The sequence below is a fragment of the Carya illinoinensis genome, chromosome 1 (assembly GCF_018687715.1).
Source record: "Carya illinoinensis cultivar Pawnee chromosome 1, C.illinoinensisPawnee_v1, whole genome shotgun sequence".
In the NCBI taxonomy this organism is placed as follows: Eukaryota; Viridiplantae; Streptophyta; class Magnoliopsida; order Fagales; family Juglandaceae; genus Carya; species Carya illinoinensis.
In genome coordinates this window covers 44,806,927-44,833,362 of record NC_056752.1, presented here as the reverse complement: position 1 = coordinate 44,833,362, position 26,436 = coordinate 44,806,927, and the positions used below count along the sequence as shown (strand labels likewise).

The 26,436-nt window shown below is 35.6% G+C and overlaps 2 protein-coding genes across 9 annotated transcripts; both read left to right on the top strand.

The window, feature by feature from the left end:
• The first annotated feature begins 684 nt into the window (after positions 1-684).
• Positions 685-26,436, top strand: LOC122276898 (serine/threonine-protein kinase tricornered-like). Of its 5 annotated transcripts, XM_043086794.1 has the most exons (14): positions 687-891; positions 1,378-1,741; positions 2,969-3,143; positions 4,116-4,199; positions 4,288-4,529; positions 4,624-4,849; positions 5,105-5,184; positions 5,263-5,347; positions 6,643-6,774; positions 6,864-6,977; positions 7,076-7,123; positions 8,141-8,225; positions 9,206-9,262; positions 9,818-10,107. In XM_043086794.1, the coding sequence occupies exons 2-14, from the start codon at positions 1,521-1,523 to the stop codon at positions 9,886-9,888; spliced, it is 1,620 nt and encodes a 539-aa protein (XP_042942728.1). In that variant the 5' UTR covers positions 687-891; positions 1,378-1,520; the 3' UTR covers positions 9,889-10,107. The 5 variants fall into 5 exon arrangements, 4 of the variants coding, with proteins under 4 accessions (XP_042942735.1, XP_042942731.1, XP_042942739.1 ...); XR_006228935.1 differs by lacking the exons at positions 7,076-7,123; positions 8,141-8,225; positions 9,206-9,262; positions 9,818-10,107 and adding exons at positions 25,279-25,326; positions 25,464-25,555; positions 26,030-26,436 and having other exon boundaries at positions 685-891; XM_043086801.1 differs by lacking the exons at positions 7,076-7,123; positions 8,141-8,225; positions 9,206-9,262; positions 9,818-10,107 and adding exons at positions 25,279-25,326; positions 26,030-26,436 and having other exon boundaries at positions 685-891.
• LOC122276879 (putative pentatricopeptide repeat-containing protein At3g23330) lies at positions 21,934-26,436 on the top strand. Of its 4 annotated transcripts, XM_043086789.1 has the most exons (5): positions 21,934-24,962; positions 25,053-25,177; positions 25,279-25,326; positions 25,464-25,555; positions 26,030-26,436. In XM_043086789.1, the coding sequence occupies exon 1, from the start codon at positions 22,478-22,480 to the stop codon at positions 24,749-24,751; it is 2,274 nt and encodes a 757-aa protein (XP_042942723.1). In that variant the 5' UTR covers positions 21,934-22,477; the 3' UTR covers positions 24,752-24,962; positions 25,053-25,177; positions 25,279-25,326; positions 25,464-25,555; positions 26,030-26,436. The 4 variants fall into 4 exon arrangements, with proteins under 4 accessions (XP_042942723.1, XP_042942708.1, XP_042942712.1 ...); XM_043086774.1 differs by lacking the exon at positions 25,464-25,555; XM_043086778.1 differs by lacking the exon at positions 26,030-26,436 and having other exon boundaries at positions 22,256-24,962; positions 25,464-25,719.

Sequence of the window (26,436 nt, the reverse complement as noted above, 5' to 3'; positions counted from 1 at the left end):
GATTTTTAAATTAAGGAATTGGATTGTTTATAAAAATATTTTACAAAAATAAAAAATATAAACTAATGTGATTTGATTAGATATTAACGTTTATTGTTCGTGATAGAGATTTAATAATTGATGCATGACAGTTAGCTAATTATACCTGCATTTTGCGTAGATTTGTGCAGTCTTTTGTTTTCATATATGAGATAAGATTAATTGAGATTAAAGTTAAATAAATTATTATTAAAATATATTTTTTACTATAATTTTTATTTTAAAATTTTAAAAATTAAATTATTTATTTTATTTTATATAAAAATTTAAAAAAATTATAATGACAAGATGAGTTGTAAAACAAACTAAGACCTAAGTAGTTTCTTTCAATAAAAAATATCTGCCTAGTCTTATCGGGGGGTTTTTTTTTTCTTTTCTTAAATCAAATTAATTTTCACAATTTTTATACTTAACAGATAAATAGGTATAATTTATAAAATTATAAATATAGATAATATTTTTCGTAAAAATATATTTAAAAAATGTGACGAGAAATCAGATAAACTCGCGAGAATTCAAACTCGGTAACGAGCTTTTTTACTAAAAATAATATCATAATTATTTTAGTTTTTATTTTTATATTTTTGAAAAAAAGCACCAAGGGAAAGGAACACCAACAAAGCACATAAAGGAAGGAAAAAAAAAGTCTTGGGTGTAAAAAGCAAAGAGTCTCAACTTTCAACACAAAAAGGCTACGGAGGCAGCTTAAGCTTGCTAATGGGGCATCATCTCCACAATCGTCGTCAACCCGAAGTGCTCCTCTCCTCACTTCCCTCCTCGCCGAATTATTCAGTTCGTCCGTATCTCTCTCTCTAGGTTTCGCTCCGTTGCTCTGCTCCTTCACTCCCTAAGGTATGCTCTCCCCCCCCCCCCCCCCCCCCCGATTCACTGATCGGAGCCCTCCGGAACAGTCCGATTCGGTTCCCTGTGCGCAAAAGTATCTGCAATCGTGGTTTCGGAGATTCTCATTCGAAATTCAGTTTGTTCGTTGATATAATTTTTAGTTTTGGAGCTCTGCTTAGTTGCTGACAAAATGCGGGAAAATAATAAGTAGATAAAACTTTAAAATGCAACTAGGATCAGGATTTGACTAAAGTTTAAAAAGAGGGTTTGAGCACTTAGCTTATAATGATTCTCAGTTGTGTTTCTCGAGGCTAATAATTTATTTGCATATTTTCTTGTCGTTTCTTGGTAAGCAAGCATTGCATTCGGTGTATTTGTTGTATAAAGTAAGATCTTTAAGTTTTTCGAGGATAGGGGGCGATTTTTTGTTACAGTCTAATTTATAGATGATATTATTCTGAAATAGAAATTGGTTACTTTCTTTGTCAATTACAGAGCAAATGCATACGACGTTTAGATGATCGATGCTGCATGGCATATGCGATCAGGTTTTTACACTAATTTTTGGTGAAATGAAGTAATATGTGAATTTAAAAGTGTGGATTTACAAGGTGGGCGGAATCAGTAGAGCGGAAGAAATGGACAAGGTGAGGGCTTGGTTCAGTAAGTTTAAGTCGAAAGAAAAGTCAAATGCTTCAAGGAAGAAGGAAGCTGTAGGGAATGGGATGGAAGTGTTGAAGGTGCCAACGAATGAGGAAGCACCTTCAAATGTGACTAAGCAGAAAGTTGCCGCAGCAAAGCAGTATATAGAAGACCATTACAAGAATCAGATGAAGAACCTGCAGGAGAGGAAGGAGCGGTACGGTTTCAATGCTTCTTCTATTATTTTTCAGAAATCAATGATTGCAATTTTACATTACTGATAGATTGGATATGTTTATAAATTCTGTCAGGAATACTCGGTGTTTGTGAAAGCACTAGGTGCACTTAAGCGCAAGCGTCATCGCCTAGGCATTAAGCGCACACCTGATTAAAGTAAAGCATACATATTTAAAATTGATTTATAATAACAAAAAATCCATCAACTACAATTAAAAAAGGTTTAAAAAAAAAGATGGTATACTATTCAGCCTTTCAACTCAAATTTTTAGAGTATTATGCAACATGAAAAGCAAGTAATCCATTAATTAAATAAAATTTAAACATAGCATTTATTATAATTCTCTTGTGCTTTACTAAATATACACATCTATGATATTTGATAATATTTTTTTAAGTAATACCATGGTGCCATATTTTTCTGATCGCCATAATCAAATTGTAGTACATGGTTGAATCAAAATATATGCAAAAGGCCTTGACAAAAAAAGTTCAAGAATTGTAGATATTGACTTCTTTGCTAACATAAGCAATCGAATATAAATTCATTTGGAAGGCCAACATGTTGGGTTCAAAGCATATACATCACATGTGACAACATATGGCAGCCGCACCATATAGTACATAAATGATCTTCAATGTCAATTAAATACTTAAGAATCAATTTCTGGTTCTTGAACTAATATTTTGTATAAATTTTTTAACAACTTACAGAAGTGCACTTTTTCTTTACGTTAGCTTTGCACAAAAAGCGTGCTTCTGAAAATATGTACTTTTGATAAGTGAAGCTCTTTGGCCTTGGCACTTTGCACTTGGGTGTGCTTTTGCCAACATTGGGAGTACACTGCCGCTACCTTCCTCTTCTGTTTTCATTGTTACCTCCCCTGGGCCACTAATAAGTGGTGAGGCTTTATATGCAGTGCTTGGTGATTTGATTGCATGAACAATAGAGAGGCCCAAATTTTCAACTTCCCCTCTACAAGATATTGGGACAAATTGAAATAAAGCCGCTCCATGGTCAATTCTTTTGCTAATGCTGGCATAAAGTTATTAGACAGAAATTGTGTTGCACCATTGTTCTTGGCCAGTGATTGGCTAGTTAAGTACCTAATTTTCTGGATAATGATTTTATTTCAACAAAGCTGTTGTTCAAGTAATCAAGTTTTTTAGAACCCTGAGTGTTGGCATATACTTGAATTCCATTCAGACGCAATATACTTGAAAAGAAGTTAGCTGATGCTGAGGTCTCCGAGGAAGAGCAGAACAACCTGCTAAAGTATTTGGAGAAGAAGGAAACTGAATACATGCGTCTTCAAAGGCATAAGATGGGTGCTGACGATTTTGAACCATTGACGATGATAGGGAAGGGTGCATTTGGAGAGGTATAACTTTTTTGCTTTGACATACTTCTTCGTTGATTCTAATCCATTCGCATTCAAGTGACCCTTCATATTTCTTTTTGCCGTTATGATGCTATTGCTTTTGTCAAGCCTTTACCGTTGGTAGTTTAGAAAAACAATAAACATAATAGAATACATTGAAATGGCATTTCGCAGCTTGTAGAAGTGGAAGTTGCAAGTGAATTTTCTTCTTATACATTTTCCCTCTATATTTTGCATGTATCTAATGCTCATAGTGGGGTTATATGCTAGAAGGAGGCCTGGAGGTTGGGATTCTTTACGTTTAATGGTGTCATGCTTTGGAGTTATGATGTTCCTGGTGAGTTGAGGTAACCTGAGTGGGCTTGGTTTTACTTTTAGAAAAGAGAGGAGAAATAATCTGGAGGGAGAAGAAGATGGAAATTAGGAACAAAAGAATCAGATGACAACAGAAACCTGCACTTCTACAATTTTAGTACTCCTAAAATTGTTCACTAGATTTATGTCCATTAAGACAATGTCTTCATTGGCTACTTCCTACCCCAAAAGATTGAATAACTATGAACAACAAATTTTTAGGATCTTTAAGGGCTGAAGTAAGTTCTCTAGCTTTTCTAGAAATGTTTACATAAATACTAGCTAGCGTCAAAAGATACAGTGAAAAGAAAATGAATGGAATCCTACTACAAATGTCACCTGAAAAAGCCTTCATAATTACACATGTATAATGAAGTATGCCTGCATCAATTTTATTTCTTATAAGGCAGGCCACATTTTTCTGCTGTAGTTTTCTGTTTAGGTAATGAGTAAGAAGGATGTGCTGCTGGCTAAGTTGGAGTTTTTAGTTAGTGATGGTCTTGACTGATTCTGGCCATATAACTAACCTTTCTGTGAGGTGCATCTTTGGTGTTTGTTTCTTTGTGATGTTCTTAGATCGAATTGTTTCCCATTACTAATTTTTATGTTATGGAGCAGGTTAGAATCTGTAGGGAGAAGTCAACTGGTCATGTATATGCTATGAAGAAGCTTAAAAAATCAGAGATGCTTCGCAGAGGACAAGTATATATTTACTAAGTCGGACAGAAAATTTTATTAAGTTTATGTTCATAGTTGAACCTTCTATTTTTTTTTTTTTAAATTTATTCAGGTTGAACATGTGAAAGCTGAGAGGAATCTACTTGCCGAGGTTGATAGCAATTGCATTGTCAAGCTTTATTGTTCATTCCAAGATGAGGAGTATTTATACCTCATCATGGAATATCTTCCCGGTGGAGATATGATGACTTTATTAATGCGCAAGGATATACTGACAGAAGATGAGGCCAGATTTTATGTTGCGGAAACGGTCCTAGCCATTGAGTCCATCCATAAACATAATTACATTCATAGGTACTTTGACATGTGTGATAAGAGGCTATCAGTATGTTATTTCTGCTATTGTCTTCTTGTTTCATATAACAAATTCCATGTTTACATATTACAGGGATATCAAGCCAGATAATTTGCTCCTTGATAGAAATGGTCACATGAAATTATCAGATTTTGGATTATGTAAACCACTAGACTGCAGTAATCTCCAAGAAAAGGATTTTTCTCTTGGAAACAACCTTAGTGGGGCTCTTCAGAGTGATGGACGCCCTAGTCCTGTGGCACCAAAACGCACACAACAGGAGCAACTTCAACATTGGCAGAGGAACAGGAGGATGCTTGTAAGTTTCACAACATCACATGCATCAATAGAGACAAGACAGTGTTGTCTTCAATGTTCCTTTTCTTCATTTGTGTGAAGGGTTTATCTTCATGTTTTTTCCATGCCATATTTGTGAATCTTATCTTCGAAGGCCCCAAATTCACCCTTTTCCCAATAAAATCCGTTTTATGGATTTTTTTTTTTTTTTTTTTAGAATCTCATGGTAACATACATGGATATGTTGTTAAATTTTTTCAATATTTCAATGTTGCAGGCTTATTCAACTGTTGGAACGCCTGATTATATTGCCCCAGAAGTTTTGCTGAAGAAAGGATATGGGATGGAATGTGATTGGTTGGTATTTGGATTTTGTTTTTTTAATCCATCCTTTCCACAATGCATGCTAGTGAGATCCTTTTGATTCATATCCAGGTGGTCTCTTGGTGCTATCATGTATGAAATGCTTGTGGGATATCCACCCTTTTACTCTGATGAACCTATGTCAACCTGTAGGAAGGTAACTTCAAGAACATTGGATCTTTTCTTTTCTTCATATGATTTTTTAGAACATTTTTCAAGCAGGGCATGCTTATCTTTATTTCCTTTCCTTTTTTCCTACTGCTCCTGTGTCTCTCCTGGAGTTGGACCACAGTATGCATAATTATAAGAAAATGCATTTTCTTCGATTGCGGATCTTTGTTCATTTTTAATTCCTCAATCACAAGTTTTTAAAAATGTATTTATTCCTTAAATCTTTTAGAGATTTTTTGCACAGTTAATCTTTCTAGCTAATAGAGTATAATGGATTTATTTTTTATTTTTTTTATTTTTTATGTTGAGTATCTAGAGCAGAGTGTTCCTAAAAGATTTAAGATGGCAAATTGTATTAACTGCTTTGCCTATTTGTAATTAGATGTCCCTCTTGTATATACTACCTGTGTACTTGGGCAATGCCTTTCGCATTTTTTTTAAATCTTCGATTACATATGAACATAAAATCTATAGACTGCAAATTGAACTCTTCAATTTGTACTTTGAAAATATGCTTAAGATTGTGCACATGATCCTGTTCACTGTTCGCATTAAGTGTGAGGGTTGAATGGCATGGTCATAACTTCTTTACCATTTGCTCATTGTATATTCTGCAACCATGTTGCATACATACTCTGCAATGCAATGGTGCTCATATAGAGTTAATTTTGTTTTTATTTTTGTTTTTGTTTTTATGTGGCAGTCTGTATGAAATAGGCATTATAATGAATAAAAGTTTGTAGTGAGGATTCTTTCAACCCCAGTTTATTAGTTTTCCATATTGTTTAGAAGGTTCTCCAAAATTAATTTTCTTTGTCCATCTTTACAAATCAACATTTTGGTGCTTGACAGTTTGTTTTGAAAATTATGTGAATCAAGTGTCCAAATATCTATCAACCTTTGTTTAAGACCTTTACTGTAATATGCTATCTATTTCCAAAATTTCTTTCTAAAGATATTCAATCAAGACAACTCATTTCTGACATACATCTATTGGATATCTGCCATTTGTAAATCTATTGACTTAGTTTGAATTCTCTCTTTTATACCTTAGATTTGTTCTTTTTCTTGGTTGAAGCCAAATTTTCTTACTCCTGGGAACTTTAATGCATTTTCCTTTCTACCTTTTGTTACCTCATACCTACGTGACCTCTGACTACTATAAATTTTAATTCCACATATTTTTTCTGGGGGCTTACATCTGCTTGGTTTTCTTTTCCGTAGCCTTTCTTATCTTTGTCATTTATGATGGAACATGGTTCCTCTTTATCAATTATGCAGATAGTTAATTGGAGAACTCATTTGAAATTTCCAGAAGAAGCAAATCTGTCTCCAAAAGCAAAGGATCTTATTAGTAAAATGTTATGTAATGTAGACCAGAGACTTGGAACAAAAGGCGCAGATGAAATAAAGGTGTTGTATGATGTGTTCTGTTATACTGTTTGTATTTTAACTTTGAATTGCTAATTAACTAATTGAGTTGTTGACCTGGTTATTTTTAGTCTCATTCATGGTTCAAAGGCATCGAATGGGACAAATTGTATCAAATGAAAGCAGCATTTATTCCTGAGGTCAATGATGAGTTGGATACCCAAAACTTTGAGAAGTTTGAAGAGGTAAATTAGTTTGTATTTTTTTTTTTAATTTCTTAATTGAATGAGAATACAGATCTAATGTTTATGTTCTTTCTCATGATTCATCGTTGATTCTATAGGCGGATAAGGAAATTCAAACTTCATCAAAAGCAGGTCCATGGAGAAAGGTTGGTATACATAATTTGAGTTGATGCATTCCAATCCTAAAGATATGGTATGGTAGTGTCTTCACTAGTATCCCACGTATATGCTTGTTCTGCTTGAGCTCTTTCACAGCTAAGCCAGGGTCCCTTTTTCTCAACAGGTAGTCCGAAAATTTTATTAACCTTTGGTCTTAGCCCAAGTACCTGGGGACTGTTCTATCCTCAGCTTGGCTAGTATCTCAATATACTGTACATTCTTTTCGAAACAAAGTCCTGTTTGTAGTTTTTGTGTATTTATAATATTGACTACGAGAATTGTTGGTACTGTGTTTTTCCTATAAACATCATTGCTGTTTTAACTGTTGATAATTACTCACTGATAATTGAACACTGCTCAGTTTGCATTTTTTCAACAAAAATTTTGTTTATTTATATTATTTATAGTTGTACAGTTGAGTTTCTTCTATAGATATAGCAGCAGGTACTTTTAGAATGCAGTTAATTACTAACGAAAAAAGGAATCTATTTGGTTACTATGCAATGAGCCCATTTGGAGTAATAGGGCACAGGATTAATTTTTCTTCTATTTTATTTATAAAAAAAAATCTTCTATTTTGCTAGATATAGTTTATTAGTAGTTTTCTTCTATTAATGAAGCATTTTCAGAGTGATTCTATTTAGCATGTCCAGAAAAATAATTTTTTAATATGTGCATGTTCATAGAAATGTAGCTTCCACTATGGTCTTTTTAGGGAGAACGTGAGTCTTAAATGTTTTGCTTCTCCTTGGTGGCTTGGTCTGCAAACTTTTATTTTTCTCGTATTCAATTAATCTTAAAATTTGATGAGAAGTTTCCTTTTTGTTTGCTGGTGCTTTTTTTAGGTCCCTTTTATTGATAGTATGCTAGCATTACATATTAGCCATTTACCGTGTGATCTAAGAATCATGCAGTTTACTTAAAAAAAAAAAAAAAATATTCTTACTGAAAGAAGGTGGTATTGATTGCTAATATTTATGTTGCTGTTTTCTACTCTGATGTAGATGCTGTCGTCTAAGGATGTTAACTTTGTTGGTTATACATACAAGAACTTCGAGATTGTAAATGATCATCAGTTACCTGGGATTGGTATGTACCTGCTTCTTTCAATGGATGTGTACTTTAATATTTTTTAGTTGAGCTTTTTTATTTGTTGTTTGCCTTAGTAACTTTAAAAATATCTAGTGCTTTTTATCTATGTTCGGCCCATTTTGCCATTTGTATAATTTATGATGTAGACATTGTTTTGAGGAATCACTCTATTGTGGATCTGCCCATAGTTTTCTGTGCTGTCTGGTTAACTTATAACAACCCTCTTTTTTTTGGCATTTGGAATTTAGCATTTGGAATTTATGCAACCGACCCAATATAGTTGGGAACAGGGCTCTACGGCTAAGCCGAGTTGTGTTAAATCATACACTGTTTTCTGACTATATGTGGGTAAAGGAAAAGCTATTTTTGAATACTCTTGGTTAACCTGCTTCTTTATTTTATTGTGAACTTTATTCAAACAAGGACAATGCTAGGGTGCACGCCAAATGTGCACACCAGTGCAAATAGTTTTTTCCCTTTTTTTTTCTTTTTCTTGTAAGCATTTTTTAAACATCCATAATCATTAGGAAAAAATAAAAAAAATAAAATTTCACTAATAGTTAATCCTTAATTATTAAGAAAAAAATAATAAAAAATAAAATAAAATATATGAGCAGGCACGTTTGGTGGGCATATTTGGGAGCCATACTATCATTTTCCTTCAAACAATGGTTACTTGTTTTAACCCCTTTTCAAGGCAATTCCTCAAGTGGTGGCCTGAGTGGGAGTGAACTTTTCGTTTTTGTACTTACCACACCCGATGCCCTAAGTTGTATCAAAACAAAAAAGTGACGTTTATATACTATGAGGTGATCATTATAACATATAAAACAGAGGTTGCAATTATTATACAGGTTATAACTACTCTATACGTGCATACCATGTCTGTCTTTTTGGAACATTACTTCAACTAGTGCAAAAATTGTCCTTGGCAGTGATCTTTTATGTGACCATTTCTCATGCATTCATATTTACAGCCGAATTAAAGAAGAAGAGCACTAAAACTAAGAGGCCCTCCATCAAGTCCCTCTTTGGTAAGCTTTTCAGAAATTTCCCAGCTTCTTCTTCTTCTTCTTCTTCTTCTTCTTCTTTAATTTTTAATTTTTATTATCAATTGCTTATTATGCCGTCGAGTTTATGATTTTGTGCAAGAACCAAAATGTCCCTCTTTGGTAAGCTTTTCAGAAATTTCCCAGCTGTTTTTTTTCAATTGCTTATTATGCCGTCGAGTTTATGATTTTTTGCAAGAACCAAAATGCTTTTGCAAATTCGTATGAATGATAGAACTTTTAGATATCTGTAGGCCCATCTTTCTGCAATTTTGTAGACTTTGGTATTCATGCTTGCCTATATCAACAATAATAAGGCAAGGAAGATTTCTGGAATGCACGGTGAAGCCATGAAATTTTTAGATGCCACCATTGTTTATGATATAAAACTTTGAAAGGATAGTTAAAGTTTTAGTGGAAGAGTGCTAGGTTTTTGGATATGGGTGCTATCAGTTGAATTGGGAATTGGGTAAGTTTCAGCTTTAAATATAGCCGACCAGTTTCTACATTTGTTATTAATTTGGCTCATGTATATGACAGATGATGAGTCAACCAAGGCTGCCAGTCAACCCGTTCAAGGGAGCTTTCTGAACCTCTTGCCTCCCAACTAGAAGTCCCGGAGAAACAGAGTCAATCCTATTGGGCTACACTAATATTTCTAATAACATCAGATGGCCACAAAAGAGTGCTTTGTTCCATGTTTGAATGGCTTTTGTTTTATTGCTTCCTGGATTTGGTTTTTTTAGGGTGAAAGTTTTTGGGGGCAAAGGCCCCAAACGAGCTGTTTGGTCTCTACCAAATATTTTCTGGAAATTTATATTCTTTGAAAACTCGTGTATTCAACTTTTTTTTCTCCTTCCTTTGTAATGCTGCGAAAAATCCCTGTGTAATAGCCAGCATCATTGTTTTGTAATTAACTTACTGATACTGTTGATGATAGTAGTACTACTTATATGTGAAAAAGAATTAATCAATTTCTTTAAAATTAGGTTTGTGACCTCTCTCTCTCGAGAGAGAGTTGAATAAGTGGGCTCGGCTGGGTGATTACGGTTCAAAATTCAAAGGCAAAGCCTAATCCCGACGACGACGGCCAATAACATTTTATAGCTTTTTGAGAGGGATCGAGGCAATCCTTTGATTGCAACAGTGCGGAAGATGGTCTCAATTTGTCTATGATAGTGTATTTAGAGAGAGAGGAATGCAAGAAGGTTTGAAGATTGAGAATGGTCAATGGATGAGATAAGTTTATTTTTCACTATTTTACTTCATTTGTCAATTGTAATCGACTTTCATGGCATGTCTTTTCATGACTTTCTTGTGTGGCTAAACTAGCTTACGATTTTGTATATGTTCCATATATTCTAACTTTTGTCTTAATTCAAAAATTTTATGTGCAGTTATTTTTATGTACTCGTTATATATTTTGATAATGTGATTAACTGTATTATTATTTTTCAAATATAAAAGAAATAATATAGTCAATCACATTACTATAGTCAATCACTCTATTTGAAACTCAATAAAGTTTTGTTTATTGATAAAAGAAAATAACATTTCATGAGTGAGGTTTGCGTTTGAGATCTATGACAGTACATTTTAAGGTTGAGAAAGGTCTGTGACGGTACATTTTAAGATTGAGAAAGGTATAGCTTTGCTTTTCAAAACAAAATAAATGAAAATTTTATTTATAAGTTGGTATAGATAATATATTTAATAAAGAGTTTATATGTCATAATTTAATTTAAAAGAAAAATTTTAAAAATTTAAATTTTATAAATTGAATCTTACCATGTGGATGATATGGATATATATGTATACGTGACTTGTAAATAGAAAAACTGATGAATAAATAAATGCTGGTTTTACTGAAAGAAAACACCTGGTATATCTTAGAGGGCGTTGATCAATTGGCATATTTCATATAACGATGTGCTTGTCTTTAGAATATATAATGATAATAATTAAAATAAGGAATAACAATTGAAAAACAATTTGAATTCAACTGCCTATCACGTCAAAGTTACATGCGAATGTTAATACTCGGGAATTTGACCGTCTCTACACTTGCGAATCCCATCCAATATCGTATGCCCAACAAATCGGTAAATCGAAGTCCCTCAGCGGGATGAAAGTTTGCTCGTTCTTCCATTGCTCGTTCCTAGTTGTTGCACTGCTCGTTCTGGGGGTTGCAATTTGTGTTTTTTAAGTATTTTTGTATCGTGTCAAATCAATAATATTTGACTATATAGACCAATTCAAATCTAATTTGTTAAGTTAAACGTGTCAAACTTTTAAATTTTAACCCGACTCATTTAGATAACGGGTCGTAATCGTATTATCCATCTTGACATTTTTAATAAATAATTAGAAATAGGTCAATACAATACGACTCATTTAAACATATTTCATGTAAATGAGTTGAACTAACATGCATAATCTACTTAACCTGATTAACATAATTTCATATAAAATTAATATATATATTTATTAGTAAATACAATATCTTAAAAAATATAAGACAACCTATTAACAAAAAAATATAAATATTTTTCAAATTTTACAAACCATACTGTAATAAATATGATTATAGGTCCGTAATTACAATCCAAATAATATAAACATAAGAATATTGAGAAATGTTAACATTACAATTCAATAATAATAAAATTTTAATTTTAAAATAAAATTTATACGGATCAAAATAGTGAACGAGTATTTATTTGAATCCATTAACATCAAATTCAAAATCTCTAATTTTGAATCGCGTTGCTATTGAATTCATTGATGCATCCATGCTCAACTCGTTCCTCATTCCAAGGCATTTTTTTTCTCGGCACATAAGCATGCATTAATATAAAAACAAACTACATAGAGTTGGTACATAATACAAGATAATTATAAGGGGGTCATTTCTGCTGTGGAAGGAGAGGATATAGGGGGTATGGTAGAAAGGGGTATGCTTCCATAGATGTGGTCAGAGGCTGTCCATTGTACTAGATTGTGCCCACATCGATTTTTAGATCGATGAATCTTTGCTGCTGACCATGCTTCAAAATCTGGGACTATGAACCGGACGTTAGAAATGACTAGTTTCATTTCCCAACTAGTTGGCTATTGAACCTGTAGGATAGCTTGGATTGTTCGTTTTGAGTCACCTTCAATGTTTATTTTCCTGAGACTGCGATTTTTGGCTTCTTTGTTTCCTATCAATGCTACAGTTGCTTCTCCCACATTTGGATTGGTGCTGGTGATGAAACTGGTAGTTGTGAAGAGAAGAATTCATTGGTCTGATCTGTAGATGCTTGCTGTTGTCGAACGTTCAGGTTTGACTACTACATCGAACTGTATGGTGAAGTAACCTGCTACTTTTTGTTGTCGGACTGTTTCCAACTCCAAATCCTTCCTTTCCCAAGCTGTTTTGTGGTCTAAGAGAACATTTGAAACTTTTGTAATTAACCAGGTGGGGGAAGGGATTATAGAATTGTTGCCTAGATGACTAACACAAGAGGGAGGATGAATTGAGTTGTATTAAAAAAAATAACAATTATAAATCAAATATACAATATAAAATATAAAAAAATATAAAATAGCAATAAATATAAAGAGTAAGGGTAAGAGAAAAGCAAACTCAATATGTTAACGAGGTTCGGCCCCCTGCCTACGTCCTCGCCTCAAGCTACCCCTTGAGAATCCCCAAATTCACTATTCAACCTCCTTTAGATGGAGATAGAAACCTATTACACATTTGAATAACACTGCTACAAAGAATCCGTGAAGAACCCTCTACACTTGCAATCACTTTACACGTGGTGATTCAACTATTCCCTGTGTAGAACACTTTCTACATGCACAAGGGTTATACACACCCTTTTATTGATACAAGAGCTGCTAGTATGTAGGTTATTAGAAAACACTTCTCAATGAGTGAAATAAGAACAATACAACGCAAACTACATTTCTCTTAAAATGAACAAGAATTAAGGCTCAATGTTTAGAGAAGAGAGAATGAAAGTTTTGAATGAATGTTGTATGCTCTTGGTGTTGTAAAAGTGGAAGCTCTCAAATGATATATTTATAGGTATATGAGACTTGATATTCAAATTTAAAAAGAGTCACATGTCAAAGACAACATCATTCACTTTTTCAAAAAATTCAAATAAAAAGTTCTTATTTTTCAATTGTCAAAGACAACATCATTCATTTTTCAAAAATTTCAAATCTAATCTTTTACTTTTGACATATGACAAAAGGAGCACACTTTACTTTTCAAAAAATTCAAATCTAATCTTTTTACTTTTTGCATATGACAAAGGAGCACACTTTACTTTTTAAATATTTCAAACCTAATCTTTTTAACTTTTTGCATATGACAAAAGGGGCACACTTTACTTTTCAAAATTTTCAAACGAAATCATCTACCTTTTGCATAAGTCAAAAAAAGCATCAATCACTTTTGAAAATATTCAAATAAAACATGCACATGTGAAAGATGACAATAAATCATCTTTAATATTTTCAAAATTCAAACATTTAATCATGTAATGCACATATGAAAGATGACAATCAATCATCTTTTAAAATTTTAAAATTTATTTTTTAAAATATTCATGCGCATGTGGAAAATGTATTTTAATGCTTTATGATAAAATATTAATTTTGAATCTTAATCCTAATTTTAAATTTTTAAGAGATTTACAACATTACTCTATAAATTTAATGTAAACTTGTTCTCTTCTTGTTTATACTTGTTTCCTTGATGTGCTTGACTCCATTATGTAGACAACTTAAGTTTGAGACTCTTTTATTCTTTGAATTCATTTGTTATCATCAAAATCTATATGTAAATATATAATTATACAAAATTTGAAATCTTGGGTTCAACAAAAATTATGAATGACTTGGTTCCTGAGAAACCAATTGTTGTCTATTGCCAAGGCTACAAATATTTGCAAGGATTGTGACTCTTTCTCATGTATATCCAAGGATGTAGAGGGGGACAAGATAATTTTTATCCATTATGAAATTGGGTTTCGAGTGAACTTCATGGTGTCAATGGACCACTTAGAATGCCTCCAAAGAGTTCTGGTGTAGCGACAGCTGAGAGTGAGGTAGGATATGGTTTCTTATTTAGTGAGGCAGAGGGAGCATAGATTTTGTTCCTCGTTAGATTGATGATCTTTTTCAAATGAGTTTTCATTGGGAGGATTTTTTGAGAGACCTTCCAGATGAGGCGTTTCAATCTATCATGTATTCTGAGTTACCACAATTGCTTCCAAAGGATGTTCGGAACTTGATTCATGGGGTGGGGGGGAAGCATTGCTGTGTAAGCAGATTTGACCGAGAAGGTGCCAGAGTAGTGGTGTTTCCATTTGACTTTTTCATTTATAGTTGAGAAATTATAGTTTGACAAAGGGATTCTAGAGATTTCCATGGCCGAATCAAGTGAAAAAAGGGTATGGAGGAGAAGAGTGTTCCATCTTCTAGGTTGCTCAGGAGTGAGTTCTGCAACTCTCAGGTTTGGTTCAATCTAGTTGGTTGTTGGGTTTAGTTGAGGAATGAGGGAGGGGGGGGGGGGGGGTTGGAACCCAAGGATCCTTCCAGGCTTTTGTTGAGACCCCATTGTTGATTTGGTGGCAAAAGCTTGTTCTAAGGAACTCTCTTTGGTTGAGGAGGCATTTCCAAAACCAAGAGTTGGTGGGCCTAGGCTGAACTTCAAAGAAGCTGGAATCTTTAAGGTCTTTGGTGGTTAGGAAATGTTTCCAAAGGCTATTGGATTCATTTATGATAGACCAAGCAAATTTTAAGTTTAAGGCTTTGTTGAAAAGAGAACATTTCTTAAGATCAAGCCCACCAAGGGATTTAGGAATGCAGATGGAGTCACAGGATTTTGTGAAGAAGCCACTTTTCTAGATATCTTTACCCCACCAAAAGTTCCTAAGGAGGCTGTCGATGGTTAAGGAGACAGCTTTTGGCATTTTGCAAGTGGTCATGATATAGGAAGGGATTGAGGCTGTTACATTTCTGATAAGAGTGGTTTTGCTAGCTTGAGAAAGGATCTTTGATTTCCACACTTGAAGTTTAGATTCAATTTTTTCAAGAGTCTCCTTGAAGATATTTTTTTTTTGGAATGACCAATAAAGAGAGGAAGGCCAAGGTATCTCAATTTTGATGGGCAAGTTTTGAAGTTGAGGGAGTCTTTTATATCTCTCTTTTGATGGATGGAGAAATGTTATTGCTAAAGTGGATCGTGGATTTGCTTTGATTGATTTTTTGTCTAGACCATTCGGTATAGGTGTCAATACAACGAGCAAAAATATTGGCCGTGGATAAGGAAGCTTTTCTAAAACAGATGAGATCATCAGCAAAGAGGAGGTTAGAGATTTTTGGGCCACCTCTAGAGATGTTTATACCCTCCAAAGTGTTTAGATTCTCCTCCTTATGAATGAATCTTGAGAGAACCTCACTACCTAAGATGAAGAGAAAAGGAGAAAGGGAGTCTTCTTGTCTAAGGCCCGTGGAAGGATGGATCAGCCCAGTTGGGGAGCCATTAAGAAGAATGGAGTAAGAGACAGTCGACATGCATTATTTGATCTAGCAAATTCAAGTTTAGCTGAAACCCAAGCTTTTAAAAATATTTAAGATAAAAGACAAATTCCATATAATCAAAAGCATTTTCCCTGTCAATTTTGGCAGTCTTGAGCCATTGCTTACCCTTCTTCTTTTTTAAGTGGTGGAAAATTTCTTACACTAGAATAATGTTTTCTTGGATTAATCTTTTAGGGACAAAAGCAGTTTGGGGAAGATGATATTTGGGAAGATCCTCCTGAATTTATTAGCCAAGATTTTTGAAATGATTTTGCAGTTGACGTTTGCAAGGCTGATTGGGTGGAATTGGTGAATAGTGTTTAGGCATTTAGTTTGGGGACAAGGGCTATGTTTGTGTGGTTCATTTCTTTTAAGAGCTTCCCTTAAAGGAAAAAATTCTGGATAGTATCAGTGAGGTCGGTCTTGATTAGTTCCCATTAGGTCTTGTAGAATAGTCCCTTGAAACCATCAGGCCCAGGGGCTTTAGTGGAAGGAGTTTGTTTAATAGTGTCAAGGATCTCTTCCTCAACTGGGATTTTGCAGAGAATCTCATTTTCGTGGTTCGTAATCTTTTGGAGAAAGAGATTCTTGAGGTCTTGGGGAGGTTCGGGATTTGTTGAATTAAAAATATTGGTGAAGTGATCAAGGAATAGGGATGAGATCTCAGTGGGGTCAGTAGTCCAGGTTCTGTTTGCAATCTTAAGCATGTCAATGGTATTTCTCCTTCTTTTAATGGATGCAGAGACATGGAAAATTTTGATATTTAGGTTAGAAGAAGTAAGTCATGTGTCACTAGATGTTTTACGCCAAAGGGATTCCTTCTCACGCAGCTACTCATTTAGATTTTTTTTTAGAGAATTTCCAAGGTCATCATGTCAAGGGTAGGATCTTTTGACTGGATTTGGTTGAGGGAATTTGAAAGAGTTTTGATTTTTGTTTGAAAATGGCCGAAAGAAATTTTGTTCCACAATTTGAGTGCTCGTTTTGTAGCATTGAGCTTTTTTACCAAGATGAATGATGGGGTACCGTGGAAGTGCATGCTCCAGGCTTTTTTGATGGTGTCAAAACAAGAGGGGTCTCTGGGCCAAAATTCCTCAAATTTGAAAGATTTCTTCTTGTTATTAAAATTGGAAGTATTAAGGATAATTGGAGAATGATTAGAGGAATATAGAGGGAGGTTTAACATAGAAGCATCTGGGAACAAGATGTTCCAACTAACATTAGTAACAGCATGGTCAAGCTTTTCCCTGATGTTGTGACATCCTTGTTTGTTATTTGACCAAGTGTATTTTGGGCCAGATGCTTTTATGTCAATGAGGTCATTTTTGTCCATAAAATTTTTGAGGCCATTTGAGGTTGATGAACTTGCAAAGGGTTTACCTCCAAATTTTTCATTTCGGCTAATGATAGAGTTGAATTCTTCGATTGCCATGATGGGTCTAGTGAAAGAATCAGTAATCTTGTTTAAGGTGTCCCAAAAATTTTGTTTTTCTGAGTGCTTTGCAGGGCAATAGACCAAGTTTAAGAGCCATTGACAATGATAGGGATTAGAGTAGATTAAACAGGAGATAATATTACTAGCAGCAAAAACAACTTCAACATCTAAGCCAGTATACCATATATACAAGAGGCCACTCCATTTCCCAGTTGGGCGAATATGAACAAAATGGGAAAATCCTAGACTATTAACAGAACGAGAAACATTAGCACTAGACAACAAAGTTTCAGACAAAAAGATAGAATCAGGGTTGTGATGCTTGATAATAGCTATGAGATTCCTGATTGCACGAGGATGAGCCAAGCCTTGGCAATTCCATGACAAAATCTTCATGGGTCACTTGGGGGCAGTATAGACCTTGCCACCATGATTGTTGGATTTAAGAGATATAAATTCATCACTTGTGACTGAGATGGATTACCTGTCAGAGTTGAAGACCTCTGAATGTAGGGAGTGTATCTGTTCTTTTTCTTCCTTTCGCATGGTTGATTTTTCTTGCTGAGGGCTGTACCGATTTTTGAAGAGGAGCTGACATTTGGATTGTTGACTTTGGAGATGATTTTTTTTTTTTTTTTTGTTTTTTCTGGTTTTGGGTTTTTGCTTTCGTCAAGATGATTTTCTTCTTCATTCAATTCGATTGGGATTATTGAGGATATGAATCATTTTTTCTCAGGCTGTGTCTTTCCAAAACTTTTGCAAGATGAAGTTTTTCTTTTCCTCTATGTAAGATTGCTGGGCGATAAGATTTGTGAGGGGGGGCCATCTATGGGTGTGTGGGTATAAGAATCTTGAATTGGGTTTTGTTGTTTGATTTCAAAAAGTGGACTTTGGTCTTGGTGGCAAGGGGAAAATGAAAGGTAGGTTTTACATGAGGGACTTACGAGAAGTGAGATATGTGGGTTGTTTGCCTAGTATTTAATTGGGCCTTGGTTTGAGTGAAATTGGGCGATTATTTTTTTAAAGATGGATGGTTCCGGGGCTTGCAATGCTAGGACTTTTCGAGTGGGTTGGGAATGTATGAGTCAGTCGATGTATTTGTTTGTGTGGCTTTGAAGGGTTGGTAATGAAATGGGTTTATGAGGGGAATGGATGGCTACGGTGGCCGAGGCAATGGGTGAAATAAATGAGAGTTGATGGGGGCCACGTGATTGGTTGGGAAGTTTGTTTGGGAGATTTTTTGACCGATGATGTTCGGGCTTGTGAAGTCACTTTGATAAGTTTGTGTCAGATGCTGAAGTGGGGTAAGGGGATTTCAGGTGGATGTGTCTGCCATTGAATGAGTTGTCAGGGGACTTTGATGGATGCCACGCGTTTGGGTTAGAGAGAGATGGATCTAGGTTGCAGTGTGTAGAGGATTCATTGTTTGCATGCAGGGGAAAGGTGGAGGGTTTGCAGCCACACCTGCACTACTTCCGGCATAAGTTCCATACAGAGTTTGATCCAGTTCCATGGATTCATCTTCTTCCAGAGACTGTAAATGCAACTTTCCTTTGCCTTTATTTGGAGCTCTCGTGTCATACTAGGGTAGGGTGTTTTGGTCTGGGTGTGGTTCTCTTATGCAGATAGGAGGCAACTAGGGTGGCCTAGCAAGAAACATTTGTTCTTGGATTTCCGGTGGTAGTGAAAAATTTTCCGCTTTTGGAGCTTTACGAGGATCTTGCCCTTATGCTCTGAGTTTTGAATTGTATTGCGGCATGCATGCTTTTCCAAAATATAAGGGACAAATTTGCTGGATGTGACCAATGCTTCCACATATGTAGTAAAACTCTGAGAGACATTCGTATTTAAAAGAAATCTTTGCAGGAAGGTCTTTGAGCCTAGGATAAATGACACCATCGATAAGTGGCTGTGTGACGTCTATTTCCATTCTAATTCTTAGAAACTGCTTTGTGGATTCTTCAGGAATGAAGTTTTCATCAACGTCAAGCAGGTTGCCGAGAGATTTTCCAATCTTGATGGCACTTTTTTGAGTTATTATCTCTAAGGGAAGACCGTGGATTTGGATCCAGAAGGCCGTGTGTTTGAGATCAAATTCTTGCAAGCTTTGGGCTGGAAGCCATTCTTTGAGTACCATGTGGACTCCTTTGAAATTCCATGGTCTTTGGCTGTAGACCCTTTCTTTGTCATGTGGGCTTGGAAGGTGAAAGGGAAGGTGTTTGTGCCTATATCTTCAATGGTCAGACCTCTAATGAAGCTCCAAATTGCTTTGATGGTGGTATGAAAAGTATGCTTGTTAAGGGTTTTTGTATAGATGAGTTTTCCAATTAGGGTGTGGTCAGAGATTTTTTTGGCTTCATCTGGTGCTGGTTCGAGGATGAGGTCATCCCATGACAAAGATTCCGTTTGAGAGATAAGTTGCTCAATGTATGTTTTGATTTCTTTCATAGTTGACTTATTTCAGGTGTTTACATGTGGGTTTGTTTGTGTGCAGGTGGGTGGGGACGACAAGAAAAGGGGACAGTGAGAGCAGATTTGGGGTTGGTTGTCAACAGAGGGTAGAAAGATAAAGGTAGCTAGGAAAGTTGGGTTTTGAAAGGGATCAAAGAGGTCTGGTAGGTAGCTGGGGTTTGGTAGGCAACAAAGGATTTGAGGAGAAAGGTAGTTAGGAAAGGCTAAATTTTAAAAACTTTGTCTGGGGATAGGGAAGGAAGTTTTCTATGAAAAGAGGAGAGAGCTTCATCTTGAGCAAGAGTTAGATTCCTCGTTCCAAGGTTAAGAGAGAGTTGCATCATTTTCATAAAAAGATTTTTAAAGATATTAATTATACGAGAATGGTACTTAGTTTTTTTCTGTCCCTCAACAAGCAAAGCATTTCATAGATAAATTAAGTGGTTACAATGATACAATATTCAGTGGGGTGGGAGTCCCTAACAGTCATCCCAAAATAAGCAAAAGCAACACTAAAAATAAAACAACATAGCAGGTTATCTCACCAAAAGATTGGCTCCAACCCAGTCCCATATTGGGAAGTCGCTTAAAAGCGATTTTAATATAGTCTGATAAACAGACTATAAACCTACGACTAAAAGCCGTAGCTGAGAGGAGTGCATTGCATTTTTTTGATCTGGTCCAACTATAGGAGACTATCACGAACACATCGTCTTGATCGTTGGTTAGGGTAAGCAAGAACATAGGGGACTAGCATCTTGAAGATGATTAGAGACACCCGTGAAGGTCCACACAAATTTGGAAGATCTAAAATCACTGGCCCTGAAAACGCCGCGCGTGGAGGCTAGAGACTCCCATAGGCGTGGTGGCCCGTGAGGCCCACATGCCACACATTTGAAAAGAAATCTGCCACCGTTTGACATATTGGCGGTTGGGGAGTTCGATGAAAAAGGCCGAAAAACAGCATATCAGAACATCTAAGTATTATCGTCAGAAAACTAAAGAAAATTGGAAAAAATACACCTTATAAATAGAGGCTGGATAGGCTGAGGTGGGAAAGGGACGAAACTCCAACCCCCTAGGTGGGGATGCTCTTATAGCTGGCAGATGAGAGAATAGATAGAGAGAAGCGAAAGAGACAAGTGGACGAATACTTTAATGTTATTTAGTTTCTTTAATGTTATCATTTAAAGTTATTATTTAAATATTTTATTTTATTTTTAATTTAATTTAATAATTGATGATTATTCATAAATTTGTATATTATTTTAATATTTTGTAATAATTAAGGATATTTAAATAAATAATAAATAAAGTAAAATATACATTTCTACTAGCTGTACGCCTAATACGGCCCGCTGTCGAAGCCTTCTAAGCTCATAACACAGATTAGGATTTATTCTTGAGTTTTGCTACATACAAGCATAGTCGCGTATTAATCTGTGTATCAATACTGATTTATTCATACTTAAAATTTAAATTAATACTGTTTTCAATAAAATCTATTTTTTGACCAATCATATTATATTAGTACATATATTAATGCACAATTATATTTGCAACTATATTTTTCTTTTATTCTTTGACTACATCCCAATCCCATTCTTTTTTTCTCACGACAATAATATTTACCCACTTCCAATTTTCATTAAAACAGAAGGTTTTTTTCTTGCTCTCTTTTCCTTCACATTCATTTTCTCATCCCGAATATCCTAAAAAAAACTCTCGTTTGATGACCATAAAATCTGAGTTTAATTCGGTGATTAAACCTTTTTCTTTTTCTTTGCTGTACTTTAGTAGATCAACGTGTTGAGTTGTACTGTGAAGATCCCGTCATTGATTAAAGAAAAAATCTAGTTATAAATATAACTACGCATTAATGTGTACATAAATATAATATGATTGGTCAAAAAGTCGATTTTATTAAACACAATACTAATTTAAATTTTAAATATGAAAAAATTAATAATGATACGTAAATTAAGATGCAACTTTACTTACACGTAATAAAACTCTTGATTGATTGAATAAGCGAAAAAGCATGGCGCTGGTATCCTACCATATACTATTTGTTGCCTCTCTCAGTTAACTTTTTTGTAAGGAGGATTTTGCTATGCCTAAAAACGCCTTAAATTTTTAGGAAACGCATTTTGGTTTGCAAGCGAAGTCTTTTTCCTCAAGCATTCTCCATATATTACTATCTTCTCTTATTTTGGTCTTAATACCCATTTTAACCTGTATGTTGGCTGTGCATCTGGTGTTAATACATTGTATTAATTGATTTTTCTTGTTGTATGCTTGAATGGTGTTGAAACAAGGTCGTGTACTTCAATTGAAGTTTTATTGTTTTCTTATATCTTTGGAATCGATTATTTTGGTTTTATGTTTTACCTTATTAAAATTTAAAGTCGGTAACTTTTATAGGGAACCTATATTTTACCCGTTTCCCCCGGAGTCTGTGAAGACCGGGCACCCTCAGCTTCACTATGAGTCAGAGTCAAAATTAGACATGCTTCGGCAAGGAGGAAGTAAGTTTTCCTATGTAGTCCTCTTTTTTATAGTGAGTTTGACATGGAAAGTCGCATTTATTATGTGTTTATTAGTTGTTAGTCCCCTTTTCGTCTTGTTTATAATGAGTTCAAATCAACGTACGTAGCTATTATCTTTTCTCTGTATGGAGCGGGTATTCTCCACCTGTTGACCAAAACCCATTTCCAAGACTCTTATCAATGTCTTCCCCCAAAACCCTGTTCAGAACCCTCCTCAGAAATCCCACAACAATCAAAACCAAGTCGCAGGCCAAACAGCTTCACGCCCATATCCTCACAACCAAAGGCGCATGTTCCACTCACTTGTCTGTCCTCTTATCGGTATACTCAAACCTTAACCTCTTGCATGAGTTACTGCTGGTCTTCAACACCATTCACTCCCCTCCCGCTCTTGCTTGGAAATCACTCATCAAATGTTATACTTTCCATGGCTGTTTTCACAAATCCTTGGCTTCTTTCATGGAAATGAGGGCTGCCGGTAAGCACCCGGACTGCCATGTGTTCCCTTCTGTGCTGAAATCTTGCACATTGCTGATGGACTTGAAGTTAGGCGAGTCGCTACACGCCTGCATTATAAGGCTCGGTATGGATTTCGATTTGTATACGGGCAATGCGCTTATGAATATGTACTCAAAATTTCAGAGCTTGGGTGAGAGTGGGACGCTGTCTGGTGCGCCCAAAGTGCTTGATGGAATGCCCGAGGAATGGGGAAAAGGCGAAGGTGAAAATGTTGTGGCTACTGTTAGGGAATTGAGTGGAAGAATTGTGACTGCGGAGTTGGTAGACCAAGGACGGAGGCTATACTTTGATGAGAAATCAAAGAGACAGATGGGTGGTGGTGAGGGTTTGAATGATTATAAGAATAATAGTAACTCGAATCAAAGCAGTGTGAGAAAGATATTTGATATGATGCCAAAAAAGGATCTTGTTTCTTGGAATACAGTGATTTCAGGAAATGCACAAAATGGAATGTATGAAGATGCTTTAACAATAGTCAGGGAGATGGGGAATGACAACATAAAGCCAGATTCCTTCACTTTGTCGAGTGTCCTTCCTATCTTTGCAGAATATGTGGATGTTATTAAGGGAAAGGAAATACATGGGTATGCCATCAGACATGGGTTGGATGCGGATTTGTTCGTTGGAAGTAGCTTAATTGACATGTATGCAAAGTGTACTTGCATGGAAGATTCATGTCGGCTCTTCAATCTCTTACCTTGGCGTGATGGCATCTCATGGAACTCTATAATTGCAGGGTGTGTGCAAAATGGTCTGTTTGATGAAGGCCTGAGATTCTTTCGACAGATGTTGGAGGCTAAAATCAAGCCGATGCATGTTTCCTTTTCAAGTATCATGCCGGCTTGTGCTCACTTGACGACCCTACATTTGGGGAAGCAGTTACATGGATATATAATTAGGTGTGGATTCGATGATAACGTGTTTATAGCTAGCTCCCTTGTTGACATGTATGCCAAATGTGGGAACATTAGGATAGCTAGATGGATTTTTGATAAGATGGAGCTACATGACATGGTGTCATGGACAGCCATGATCATGGGATATGCTTTGCACGGGCATGCCCATGATGCCATTTCCTTATTTGAGCAGATGGAAATGGAGGGAGTAAAACCAAATGATGTGGCTTTTGTGGCTGTGTTGACTGCCTGCAGCCATGCTGGATTGGTAGATGAAGCTTGGAAATATTTCAATAGTATGACACAGGATTTTGGAATTGCTCCTGGCTTGGAGCACTACGCTGCTGTTGCAGACCTTCTGAGTCGGGCAGGAAGGCTGGATGAAGCTTACAATTTTATATCTGACATGCATATAGGACCAACAGGAAGTGTATGGTCAACACTTTTGTCAGCTTGTAGAGTTCAGAAGAATGTTGAATTGGCAGAAAAGGTGGCTGAGAAAATATTCAGGGTTGATCCGGAGAATATGGGAGCTTACATTCTGTTGTCAAACATATATTCCGCTGCCAGGAGATGGAAAGATGTAGAGAAGTTGAGAATCTTCATTAGAAATAAGGGCATGAAAAAGAAACCAGCTTGCAGCTGGATCGAAGTTAAGAACAAGGTGCATGCTTTTGTGTCCGGAGATCAATCCCATCCATATTATGACAGAATAAATGAGGCCCTGGAAGTTTTACTAGAGCAGATGGAGCGAGAAGGGTATGTTCCCGACACAAAGGAGGTGCTCCATGATGTTGAAGAGGCACAGAAGAAAAACATACTTTGTAGACACAGTGAAAGGCTCGCTATAGCATTCGGCATCATTAACACTCCTGTGGGAACAACAATTCGAGTAACAAAGAACATTCGTGTCTGCGTGGACTGCCACACAGCAACCAAGTTTATATCAAAGATTGTGGGGAGAGAGATCATTGTGAGGGATAATAGCCGATTTCACCATTTCAAGGATGGAAAGTGCTCTTGTGGTGATTATTGGTGACTTGGCATAATGAAATCGTGCCATTTTGGTTGTCAGAACACAGTTTTGAGCATGTCAAAGACATTGATTGCTACACAAGTTTTGATTCCATTGATTGGTATCTGTGATTAGCTTTATCAAAAACTCTTATGAAACCTTCTTTGTCAACAGTTTATCATTCGAAAAGGGGTGTTTCTACCGTCTTGGAACAAAAGGCGCAGATGAAATAAAGGTGTTGTATGATGTGTTATGTTATATTGGTTTGCATTTGAACTTTGTGTTGCTAATTAACTAATTGACTTGTTGACCTGGTTATTTTTAGGCTCATTCATGGTTCAAAGGCACCGAATGGGACAGATTGTATCAAATGAAAGCTGCATTTATTCCTGAGGTCAATTCCTGAGGTCAATGATGAGTTGGATACTCAACTTTGAGAAGTTTGAAGAGGTAAATTAGTTTGTATTTTTTTTTTTTCATTTCGTAATTGTATGAGAATACATAGACCTAATGTTTATGTTCTTTCTCATGATTCATCATTGATTCTTTAGGCTGATAAGGAAATTCAAACTTCATCAAAAGCAGGTCCATGAAGAAAGGTTGGTATACATAATTTGAGTTGATGCATTCCAAGCCTAAAGATTTGATATGGTAGTATCTTCACTAGTATCTCACATATATGCTTTTTCTGCTTGAGCTGTTTCACAGCTAAGCCAGGGTCCCTTTTTCTCGATAGGTAGTCGGAACATTTTATTAACCAATGCAAAGTCTTAGCCCAAGTACCCGGGGACCGTTTTATCCTCAGCTTGGCCAGTATCTCAATATACAGTACACTCTTTTCGAAACAAAGTCCTGTTTGTAGTTTGTGTATTTATAATATTGACTACTAGAATTGTTGGTACCGTGTTCATATAAACACCATTGCTGTTTTAGCTGTTGATAACTACTCGCTGATAATGGAACCACTGCTCAGTTTGCATTTTTTTGTTTAATTTATAGTTGTACAGTTGAGTTTCTTCTACAGATATAGCAGCAGGTACTTTTAGAATGCAGTTAATTACTAATGAAAAAAGGAATCTATTCGGTTACTATGCAATGAGCTCATTAGGAGTAATAGGGCACAGACGGGATGATTAATTTTTCTTTTTTTTTTAATTATAATTTTTTTTTTCTATTTGCTAGATAATAGTTTATTAGTAGTTTTCTTCTATTAATGAAGCATCTTCAGAGTGATTCTGTTTACTTTAAATATAGCCGACCAGTTTCTGCATTTGTTATTAATTTGGCTCATCCATATGACAGATGATGAGTCAGCCAAGGCTGCCAGTCAGCCTGTTCAAGGGAGGTTTCTGAACCTCTTGCCTCCCAACTAGAAGTCCCGGAGAAACAGAGTCAATTCTATTGAGCTACACTAATATTTCTAATAACATCAGATGGCCACAAAAGAGTGCTCTGTTCCATGTTGAATGGCTTTTGTTTTATTGCTTCCTGGATTTGGTTGTTTTTGGGGGCAAAGGCCCCAAAAGAGCTGTTTGGTCTCTACCAAATATTTTCTGGAAATATATATTCTTTGATACTGTTGATGATAGTTCCCAAAAGAGCTGTTTGGTCTCTACCAAATATTTTCTGGAAATATATATTCTTTGATACTGTTGATGATAGTTGTACTACTATGTGAAAGAGTAAATTAATCAATTTCTTTGAAATTA

Coding starts and splice junctions, on each gene's coding strand:
- LOC122276879 (XM_043086774.1), top strand. CDS start 22,478: ATGTCTTCCCCCAAAACCCTGTTCAGAACCCTCCTCAGAAATCCCACA.
- LOC122276898 (XM_043086794.1), top strand. CDS start 1,521: ATGGACAAGGTGAGGGCTTGGTTCAGTAAGTTTAAGTCGAAAGAAAAG. Junction 4,200..4,287: donor AGATGCTTCGCAGAGGACAA/GTATATATTTAC, acceptor AAATTTATTCAG/GTTGAACATGTGAAAGCTGA. Junction 8,226..9,205: donor TCATCAGTTACCTGGGATTG/GTATGTACCTGC, acceptor TCATATTTACAG/CCGAATTAAAGAAGAAGAGC.